This window comes from Vigna unguiculata, chromosome 11 (assembly GCF_037176805.1).
Source record: "Vigna unguiculata cultivar grain cowpea cultivar isolate G323 ecotype 2 chromosome 11, ASM3717680v1, whole genome shotgun sequence".
NCBI classification, from domain to species: domain Eukaryota; kingdom Viridiplantae; phylum Streptophyta; class Magnoliopsida; order Fabales; family Fabaceae; genus Vigna; species Vigna unguiculata.
The window spans coordinates 6436906-6448285 of NC_140802.1; the positions used below are offsets into that span (position 1 = coordinate 6436906).

General features: G+C 32.6%; 1 protein-coding gene and 1 long non-coding RNA gene across 2 annotated transcripts; one reads left to right on the forward strand and one right to left on the reverse strand.

The window, feature by feature from the left end:
* Positions 1–261: 261 nt before the first annotated feature.
* On the reverse strand, positions 262–878 carry LOC146880921 (uncharacterized). The gene is made up of 3 exons (XR_014986354.1): positions 778–878; positions 568–636; positions 262–329 (listed from the first exon to the last, which is right to left on the reverse strand). It is a non-coding gene; the product is annotated as an uncharacterized LOC146880921 (long non-coding RNA).
* Positions 879–7752: 6874 nt separating this feature from the next.
* On the forward strand, positions 7753–10726 carry LOC114169223 (uncharacterized). The gene is made up of 2 exons (XM_028054276.2): positions 7753–10124; positions 10224–10726. The coding sequence occupies exons 1-2, from the start codon at positions 7805–7807 to the stop codon at positions 10586–10588; spliced, it is 2685 nt and encodes an 894-aa protein (XP_027910077.2). The 5' UTR covers positions 7753–7804; the 3' UTR covers positions 10589–10726.
* Positions 10727–11380: the final 654 nt, after the last annotated feature.

Sequence of the window (11380 nt, forward strand, 5' to 3'; positions counted from 1 at the left end):
TTCCTTAGAATAAGGATAATTTTCAAGTTGCATTTGATATGGACCCCATTTTAAATAAGCTCTTCGAATCTCATCTCTTTGACTCATTGGATATTCCCATATTTGAATACGTTTTCCTGGATCACGTTCCAAAGAATTAATATGAAACTCCTCACCTATAATTTTTTGAACCTTAAAAGGGGGCTCCTCTGATTGAACAATTGGAACATTAGTATCATGCTTCAGAATATCTGGAAGAGTTGAATTTGTCCTGTTTTCATCTTCACGGGTAGCTTCCCTTTTATCACTTTTAAAAAATGAATCTATTCTTTTATTCTTCATCAATATACCTATTTAAAAAAAATACTAAAAAATGATTTATCATAATCTAATAAAAAATTGAGAGACATAAATACCAAAATAAAATTCGATGATAATCAAACCACACTTAAAATTCAATTATAAAAAACACACAGTACAATCATTTTTTCTTCTATGTTGATAAAATAAAAAATTAATATAAAAGAGGCTCATTAAATAAATTATTAAACTAATATTTGACTATCAAGTGAGACAAAAGAGAATTACCTTCTTTATTTCTTCGAGGATGGAAGAGAACAATTGAGAGATGAAAGCAAAAATAATTGATCTTTTTCTCTTCAGAAACAAAAGAAAATAGGTAAGAATGGAAGATGAGAACAATTTGTAAGAAATTCAAGACATAAACATATAAAAGTGACTCATTAAATAAATTATTGAATTAATATTTCACTATCAAATGAGACAATAGAGAATTACCTTCTTTATTTCTTCGAGGATGGAAGAGAACAGTTGAGAGATGAAAGCAAAAATAATTGATCTTTTTCTCTTCAGAAACAAAAGAAAATAGGTAAGAATGGAAGATGAGAACAATGTGTAAGAAATTCAAGGCATAAACATATAAAAGTGGCTCATTAAATAAATTATTGAATTAATATTTCACTATCAAATGAGACAATAGAGAATTACCTTCTTCTTTTCTTCCTCGAGAATGGAAGAGAATAAAGGAGAAATAAGAGAAAAAATAATAGATCTTTTTCTTTTCAGAAATAAAAGAAAACAAATGAGAATGAAATATGAGAACAATTTATAAAAAACACAATTTATAGTGAAAACAAATAATATAAAATATCTTGATAAATCTTTTTAATCTTTATTTTTTATTATATTTGATTTTATATTTTATTATTTATTATTATTAATTATTATGTTTATAAAGGAAATAAAATATTTGATTTAATATTTATAATAAAATAAAATCAAAATACTAATATCTATAAAAAAAAATCAAAATATATATGGTAAAAAAAAATTTCAAAATTTTTGGGGGTGCCAAGGCACCCCCCTGCATACATAAAACTCCGCCACTGCTCCTGGGTAAGGGATGCTCTCGGCCAAACTCGATAGGGGGTGGGATGTTTGGTCCAGTAGAACGGAAATTTGGGCTCGCCATTTTCAAAGTAAAAATATCCTGACCCAGCGGACCGGATGACTACCTTAAAGAAACCAGTCTTAAACCTCTTAAAAGATTGCGTGTAAGACACGAGTAGACACTGGTGGCTTTGACCCACTAAAGACAACCAACTAACCAAATCCCCCGGACGCGTACAATAGTACTGCAAGAAAACCTGCGGGGAGGGTCTCAAATAGAACACTCGGCAGACCAGTCGGAACGCCTGAAGGGACGCCCAACTATTAGGATGCAGCTGGGTGGGTGCTACATTCAGCACCCGTAACACTCCCATGGTAAAATCATCGAAGGGAAGACGCACATGCAAATCAGAGACTAAGGTAGAGTACATGTAGAAAAAGTCATGCGAATGACCTTCTTGACTGTGACATACACTATCCCCACTCCTGGCTCGCTTTACACTAATAACACGATCGTCTACTGTATCAGCTAGAATATCATACTTCTTACGAAAATCAACTATGGTGGCAGATTTACTAAACCTAGACAGAGGGAGCTTCACCCGGGGATCTACCCACTCGTACCCCGGGTGACGTAGGGCCGAGAACTCCTCGGCACCCACAGAGTCCTCATCGTCCCTCTGCACATTATCACTACACGGGGAGTCAAACATGGTCCCTTCCTCCTCAGAGTCGCTATGCCTACTGGAAAGATAATAAGCAGAGGAGGACGACATACCTGAGATGGCGCAGACGGGAAAGGCTCGGCTGGTGGTGGCTCACTTCCTAAATGAATCCTTTGCCTCACAACATCAAGACCCCACCTCTATTTATAGTGGACCACTCTCACAAAAGTAACCCCCTCATCACCATGAGATCTCGCTGCATCCAACGGTTGTCGGCACATCTCCGTTGAAACTTCCCACCTAAACCACCTCATTATGATAAGACAACCTCGAACGGCGAGCCAAGTTAATACTTTCTCTTTCCCCATAATTAAAGCAAGACTCATAAACGCATATGGTTGGGAACGTCTCGACACCATTTCCAAAGGCAGCACATCATAGCCTCTTGTGAACTTCGTTCACTACGAGCCTAGGGGGGCTGGTGTTAGTGTATGGCCGGGTAGTACCCGGCCCAATAAGAGGAAACTGGCCGAGATGATCCCGGCCCAGAAAGGGGCATCCCCACACGATGGCCCAACCGCGAGGGCTTGGTTCCAGCGTAACGCTGGCAGCCCAGTAAGCGCAGCGGCCGTGTACTTCTTGGGCCTCGTGGCCGAGTACACCCCGGCCCAAGGGGTAGCAGGCGGAACATGTGTTACAGAGGGGCAGCATGCAATCAAACCTCAAGAAAGGAAGGAGTTGATATTTGAGAAGTACAGACGGCCAAGAAAGGAAGGAGTTGATATTGGAGAAGTACAGACGGCCAAGAAAGGAAGGAGTTGATATTGGAAAAGTACAAACGGCCAAGAAAGGAAGGAGTTTATATTTGAAAAGTACAGACGGCCAAACCCCAAAAAGGAAGGAACTGATATGTGAAAAGTACAGACGGACAAACTTTGGAATGGAAAGAACTGATCTTTATTAAAGGCACAGAAGAACAATTCCTGCCAATAAGGAAAGAACCGATGCGTGCAACCTCAGTCGGAAAAGGAAGGAATCGATCCTCAAATACAAATGGCCCGCAAATATTAATAACAGGTCCATTAAGAAATTGGTGAAAATTAAGGCCTAGTGAACAGGTAAAGGTACGCTTTTCTGATTAACCTATCACTACCCATATTGATCACTCTCTAACTTGAGCGTCGGAGTGCCTGCAGGTACCCTCACCCCCGGAGTGCAGACGGCAAGAAGATCCAGGAGAAGTCTAGGGAAGAACAGGAGGAGGTTCGACACAGAGAGATCTTGAGATTGTCTGGTTCCGCACCGAAATAGTACCGATCAAGTACAGTGTTCTTTACGGGAAATCTTTGCGGGAATACTGCTTTCCTTTTTCTGTTAATCTTAAGAAATATAAGAAAAATAAAAGATATTCAGAAATTACTTTTATTATAATTCTAACAAATATAGTGATAACATATATTTATATTTAAAAAATTGTGAAAAGAATTTAAATATATATCTTTTTAATAGTAATTATTAACGCACGTATTTACTACAATCTCTCTCATGGATAACAAATGGTTAAAGATATAAATAAAAAAAAGTTTCGTATTTTATATTGATATTATAAAATAGAAATTGAGATTGGGCAATTTTTACTTGTTTTCTAAAACATTGAACAACATGGGATAAAAAAGTGTCTTTAGCGAGAAGAGGATAATAATAACAATTATTATTATTATTATTATTATTATTATTATTATTATTATCATTATTATTATTATATTGATTAAAAACTAATCATTGAAATTATAGTTAATTATACTGTAATTTACAGCCGTTAATTTCTTAATAAACGATTGTAACCACACTTGACCACATTTTTCTCTATGATTTGTTTGGTAGAGTTTAACTCGGGAAAGAAACTGAGAGAATGGAAAAAAATGGAAGATAAAAAAAATTGAGGTAATAAGTTGATAAAATAAGTTATATGGTTGAGAAAATGAGAAAAAAACATTATTTTATTTATTATTTACTTTTCATTATTAAATGTAAAACGAAAATAAATATTAAAATACAATCCTATAATTAGTTACGGAAATACTTTGCGACTATAAAAGATGTTAAAAAGATAAGAAAATCGATTGTGTCAATAAAAAATAACATAAACGTTAAAGGTATTTGTATTGAAATGAATAAAAAAATAAAAAATACTTACTTTTATTTTTATTTTCATCCAATATTATTTCTAAATGGCTATTTATGCCAACACTGTCGGTTAGATTCCCCATGATTATTGAGGATTGAGTGCAAAAATTTCTGAATAACCATTTATAAGAAAAAACATAAAAATATATATTTATCGTATATTTTAAACTTAGGTTAGGTATAAGTTAATTTTAGATGATAAAGAAGTTTTCTTTTTATATTCACATAATGTTGCATTGATTAGAATCACATCTATACAATGTATCGGGAGAAACGAGAGAAAAATAAAAACAAAATGATAATTGAAGGTCTTCGATTAAAGAAAAATAAATAAGAAATGAAGATAAATATAAATAAAATAGTGATAGTAAAATGAAAAAAAAAATTCTGAATATTTCAAAAGTTGAAATAGTGTTTACCAAATTATATTATTTTATGGTAATTATACACCATTAGTATTTTTATATTTAATTACAAAATAAAATATATTTCATCGTCAATCAGAGTCAGATTTGGTTATCGATTATGAAAAAAAATTTAAAATCGAAATTGTCTATAATAATATTCACTCAAACCAGATTTTTAACACATCTAAAGTAGTATACTATCTGAACTCACTAAAAAGTAACATTTTTTATGTCTATAATTCGGCATTGTCCTTGGGGTATCATGTTTGGGCTACAAGTAGAGGTGGCCCACTACCAAACGGTACCATACTGTTAGTAAAGGAAAGAAATTAAAATATAAATAATGATGTTTTTTTTTATTAAATATGTTTTTTGTCCCTCAAGTTTTAATAAATTTTGGAATTAGTCACTCTTCTAAATTTTATACCAATTTAATCCTTCATCTTTATAAATGCGTAAATTTAGTTATTCTTACCAAATTTTGTTAAGTTTATTTGACATTTTAAACGCATTTTATGACAATATTTGAGTTAACATTGAAGTAAAAATGTGTCAAACAATATAAATAATTCAAATACTATCATGAAATGCACTTGAAATGTCAGATAAACTTTACAAAATTTGGTTAAAAGAACTAAATTATGCATTTTTAAAAATGAATGACTAAATTGGTCAAAAGTTGTAAAGATAAACTAATTACAAATTTCACTTAAATTTGAAGGACCAATAACATATTTAACCTTTTATTTTTTAAGTTTAAGTAAAAAAAAATCCATCTATTTTCTCCACATTGAAATAAGATATTTTCTTATTCTACATTTTCTGATAAAAAATTTACAATTTAATGTATATTTTTTCCCCTTAGATTCAGGAACTTTGGACTTACTACATTCATTTAAGATATCATAATAGCATGGTTTAAGTAATTAAGTATAAAGTAAATAATTTATACAAAACTAAAGATTGGATCAAAATTATATATTTTTTCTAAAAGTAGGAAGACCATGTATCTTATTTAAAACTAAAATAGACTAAATTTATGATGAAGTAAAAAATAGTGATTAATATTTGAAAATAATTTCTAAAATTCATTTATAAAATAATAGCTAAAAGACTACAAAACAAATTAATATATTACCAAACGTACCCGCATACTTGATTAAATAAGGCATGTGAGCTATAATTTGTTGAAAGGTGTTCATCTTAATTGGCAAAAGGTACACACATAATTGAAAATTTCTGGTCCAGATCTATGGTTGTTTGGCTGTTAACATTTCTCAATGAATAATGACAAAAGAAATAGCATATGATCAATAATGCACCATTTTTCTTTTCCTTTTGTTATAATAAATTTGGTACTGTTAATGCATCATTCCTAAAACTTAATGACATGTAATTTTTGTTATCTGATAAAATTGATGATTGTATTTGAACAACCCTTTCGGTAGTAGGATGGATATATAGGACAATAGAAAATTAAAAAAAAATATAATTTGACTACTCCTATTTTTTTGACTTTTATCTTCTATTTTTTAAGGTGATTTAGTGTGGATAATTGAATTTTTAAAAGAAAAAGATAGTGGTACAATAATCAATGATACATACTAAGTCACATTAAAAAATAAAGGATAAGAATAAAATATAGGAGTCATAGTATCATTGTCCATAAAAAATAGAAAATAAAAAAGATTGTTTGATTTTCAAATCTTTAATTCTGCTGAAATTATAAGATAGCTAATTTTATTATTTGATATAAAGTTTTGATTTTAAACTTTTAAAAAGTTATATAAATTAAAGAAAAAAAAAAAACTGATGAATTTGGTCGGAGAGGAACCAACAGGTTTTGATGGTGATAGGTGCAATTCATTCTGTGAATTGAAAATGATGTGTCGAAATGAATGGCAGTTCAAATTTCCTCTTGCAGAAATAAAATATGTGATTTCTATTTTGTCATTAGATGTTTGGTGAGTGTGAAATGTGTGGTCAACATAATAATTATCTTATGGATTGATGGATTCATTGGTGTTACTTTAAAGTTGAGTCCTGCAACTAAGGAACCTGTCTTTCTATTCATTCTAGCACGTGAAAATAAATATTGGTACCTCATCAAAATTAATGAATCAACAAACTACAGAAACAGATGTTCTCTTCTCACCAATGTTGCTGATATGGATCGTATATTCTCATAAATGGTGAAACTATTTTAGTTGTAAAGTTGTTCTGAACAAAGCTATTCATGTACAGTCAATAAACGTGAATGTACTTGTGTTACTATCTAACGTTCAAGTATGGTACGAAGGTTGATACGTTGCAAACATGATTCAGTCAAACTCACATTTCAGATACATCAGATAAAATTAAACATTATATAAGATAAAAAGAAATTATAACTACGTTATTTTATGATTTTGGGATTTTGGATTAAAAAGTAATGTCAAATAAATTCGTGTACCATAAAATTATTATGTCGACCATTATTCGTGTAGCATAAATTTAAAGGAATGGAAATCGTGTTAGATACAATGAAGGAGCAGTAAGTTGGTGTAGCATAAAATTGCAAAGTTGAAGATGAACTCTTCATTAACGACACTGTTTTTCGCTGCATGCTATTTTTCAAGCAAACAGTAGTATTCAAGTAATGGACCCTACTTGACGAGAGGAATACAACAATTGCACTACATAGTGCTGCAGAAAGGAAAAACACCATTTTGTGAGCATTCATCTCTTACCTCAAAGTCCAACATGATGTTAACAAAGCTTGTAACATTTCAGTTTATTCTCGTCACCTTTTTCTTCTCACTTTTAAGGTTCTCTTCCTCGGAAGTTTCTGGTGTTTCTTTATCCAACGGTACTGTTATGTTTGGCCATGAAGCTGTCGAAGATAAAAACATTGAAGCAAGTGCTCTATTGAAGTGGAAAGCCAGCCTTGATAACCAAAGCCAGGTTTCCTTGTCTTCTTGGTCTACTTTCACTAGCCCTTGCAAGTGGAAGGGCATAGTTTGTGATGAATCCAACTCTATCAGCACTATAAATCTTCAAAACCTTGGACTAAGAGGTACACTTCTCAATCTAAACTTCTCATCCTTTCCTAAGCTTCTGAGGTTTCATGTAAGTTACAACAACCTCGGTGGACCTATTCCTCGTCAACTTGGTAACATGTCCAAACTTTCTGAGTTGAGAATGGATCATAATTACTTTAGTGATTCCATCCCCCAAGAAATAGGGGCACTGCATAACTTGGAGTATCTGTTCTTGAGAACAAATCAACTTTCTGGTTCCATCCCCCTCACAATAGGAATGTTGACAAATCTTGTTACACTTGATTTATCATCCAACCATCTCTCTGGTACAATCCCTTCACTAAGAAACTTGACAAATTTACAAGAACTTATCCTCTTTAACAACCTTCTCTCTGGTCCTATCCCTGAGGATTTGGGAGGACTTCATCATCTCACAACAATCAAATTGTTAAAAAATCATATTTCTGGGCCAATCCCTTCTTCCATAGGAGACCTGGCTAATCTGATGAAACTTCAGCTCACTCGTAATCAACTACAGGGGTCAATTCCTTCCTCTCTTGGAAACTTGACAAAGCTCGTCGAACTGTCCATATCTGAAAACAAGCTTTCTGGTTCAATTCCTGCTTCCATAGGAAACTTGGTCAATCTAGAAAAGCTTAACCTTGCACAAAACAAACTTTCTGGACCTATTCCCTCTACCTTCAGAAATGTGACTAAGCTTACCGTCCTATTACTTTATGTGAACAAACTTACCGGAAATTTCTCAGCAGCAACAAGTAACCTTACCAATTTAGTAAATTTACAACTAAGCTCTAATCATTTCACTGGCCCTTTGCCACAATATATTTGCCTTGGAGGGTCACTTTCAAATTTTTCAGCCAATGAAAATCGTTTCACTGGCCCAATTCCATCAAGTTTGAAGAACTGCTCTAGTCTTAAAAGGCTCAGCCTTGCAGAAAATATGTTGACGGGAAACATTAATGATTTTGGTATGTATCCAAATTTGGACTACATTGATCTGAGTAGAAATGCGTTCAACGGTCACCTTTCATCAAATTGGGTCAAATGTCATAATCTCACAAGCCTGGTTATCTCATACAACAGATTATTCGGTGGTATACCCCCAGAGTTAGGCCAGGCACCTAAATTACAAAGGCTTAAACTTTCTTCAAACAGCCTAACGGGAAACATTCCAAAAGAACTTGGGAACTTGACCCAGTTGTTTGAACTCTCCATAAGTAACAACAATCTTTCAGGCAACATTCCCATCGAAATTGGTTCCTTAAAGCAACTTCGGATCTTTGATCTTTCAACAAATGTTTTAAGTGGTCCAATCCCAAAACACCTCGGAAGGTTGCTCAAGTTAAATCACTTGAACTTAAGCCATAACAAATTAAATGAAAGCATTCCGTCTGAATTTAGCCAACTGCAACATCTTCGAGAACTTGATCTTAGTTGGAATTTGTTGAATGGAAAAATTCCAGCAACACTTCGAAAATTGAAGATGTTGGAAAACTTGAACCTCTCCCACAACAATCTCAGCGGAAACATTTCCTCAAGTTTTAAGGATATGCTCAGTTTGACAAACGTTGACATATCTAATAACCAATTAGAGGGTCCAATTCCTAACAATCGAGCCTTCCTTAAGGCTCCATTTCAAGCATTGCAGAACAACAAAAACTTGTGTGGCTATGCTTCTGGGCTGATGCCTTGCCCGCAGTTGTTGAGTCACAATCCTCATCGTAAGAAGACCAAGATGTTACTCTTCCTTACTTTGGGTGCATTATTTGTTGTTGGAGTTTCACTATACATTCATCGGCAAAAAGCAAGAAAAATCAAAAAGCAAGAGAGAGAAGAAAAAAATGGAGATCTTTTTTCTATATTGCATTATGATGGGAAAATAGTGCATGAAACAATCATCGAAGCAACGAATAATTTCGATGAAAGATATCTCATCGGAAAAGGAGGGTTTGGAGGTGTTTACAAGGCCATCTTACCCTCTGGCCAGATTGTTGCTGTGAAGAAACTTCAGGTTGAAGTTGACAGTGAAATTGTTGATTTTAAGGCTTTTACATCTGAAGTTCGAACCCTGACAGAAATCAAACATCGTAACATTGTGAAGTTGCATGGGTTTTGTGAACATCCACGCTATTGTTTCTTGGTTTATGAGTTCGTAGAAGGTGGCAGCTTGGACAAAGTACTAAACAACGACACACATGCATCAATGTTTGATTGGAATAAGAGGGTTAACGTTGTTAAAGGTGTGGTAAATGCTTTGTATCATATGCACCATGGTTGCTCTCCTCCTATTGTTCATCGTGACATATCAAGCAAGAATGTTCTCATAGATTTGGAATATGAAGCTCGCTTATCTGACTTTGGAACAGCAAAGATTCTAAATCCTAATTCACGTAATTTAACTTCGTTTGCAGGCACTTATGGATATGCTGCACCAGGTTAGGCCCTTTAACTCTTTTCCATCTTAAGAAACTCTTCATTTGTTTCAATAATAAGCATTGCCACCTTTTGTGTAACATCATTTCATGCATATGCAGAGCTTGCTTATACAATGGAAGTGAATGAGAAATGTGATGTGTTCAGTTTTGGGGTGCTCTGTTTGGAAATAATAATCGGAAATCACCCAGGAGATTTGATTTCTTTGATGCATTCACCATCTTCAACATCAGTAACAGCTAATTTGCTATTGAAGGATGTGATGGACCAACGATTACCTTTTCCAGTGATGCCAGTTGTTAAGGAGGTGGTAATCATTGCAAAAGTGGCATTTGCTTGTTTGAATGAAAGACCACTTTCTCGTCCAACCATGGAAGATGTTTATAACAAGTTTGTGATGCCTAAGTCACCTTTAACGAGGGATACACTCAACACCATTGTTCTTGGACAACTTCAAAATTATTGAACATGGTTTCCTTGTGTGTTCCAATAAGTTTAGAGTTCTTTTTTCCTCTCTCATGCTGCTTATCATGTGTTGTTTGGAAATATTTGGCAATAAATTGGTGGTGGGCAATAAATTGTTTAAGTTATGAAATTTTATCAGTATACATTATATATCAATATCTTGCAAAATAAATTTTTGCATGTTTTATCTATCGTTTATCTTTAGCTGTCTAGAAATAGAAGTTTGGAGAAAATCATAAATGGTTTTTTACCACAAGTATGTATCTAATTTTTACCCAATGTTTTATTTGTAATAAATATATTTAATTTATGCTGAAAGGCTAAAATCATTATTTTTTCCTCATATTCATTTTAATTATTTAATTTTGGTCTTTTTATTTTTTTTCCAATTAAGTTTTAATTTTTTTTAAAACGATTCAATTAGATATTTTTGTTAGATTAGGGTCAATAATGTCTTTACACAGTATTATATAATGAGATAAGATGGGTACAATAAAATAATTTTGTTAAGAAATTTGGGGTAATCTAATTTAACAAATTAGAATATCAATAATTATATGAATTAGTATTTTATTATATAATTAAAATTAGAATAAATAAATAAATTTAAACGTAAAAAACATATTATAGTTAAAAGTTGTAAAAAGTAAACATTTTAAATTATAAATTAAATTTATACTTATATTAATTAAAAGATTGTATAGCGATATAATTTATTTTAAATTATAGCTAATTTCTTTTAAAGATATTGAAACTCAAATTAAAACTAATAAATTAAAAAAAAATGTTAAAA

Excerpts from the sequence above, each read along its gene's own strand:
- LOC114169223 (XM_028054276.2), top strand. The coding sequence starts at position 7,805 with ATGTCCAAACTTTCTGAGTTGAGAATGGATCATAATTACTTTAGTGAT. Across the intron at positions 10,125-10,223 it reads TTATGGATATGCTGCACCAG|AGCTTGCTTATACAATGGAA; the intron begins GTTAGGCCCTTT and ends ATGCATATGCAG.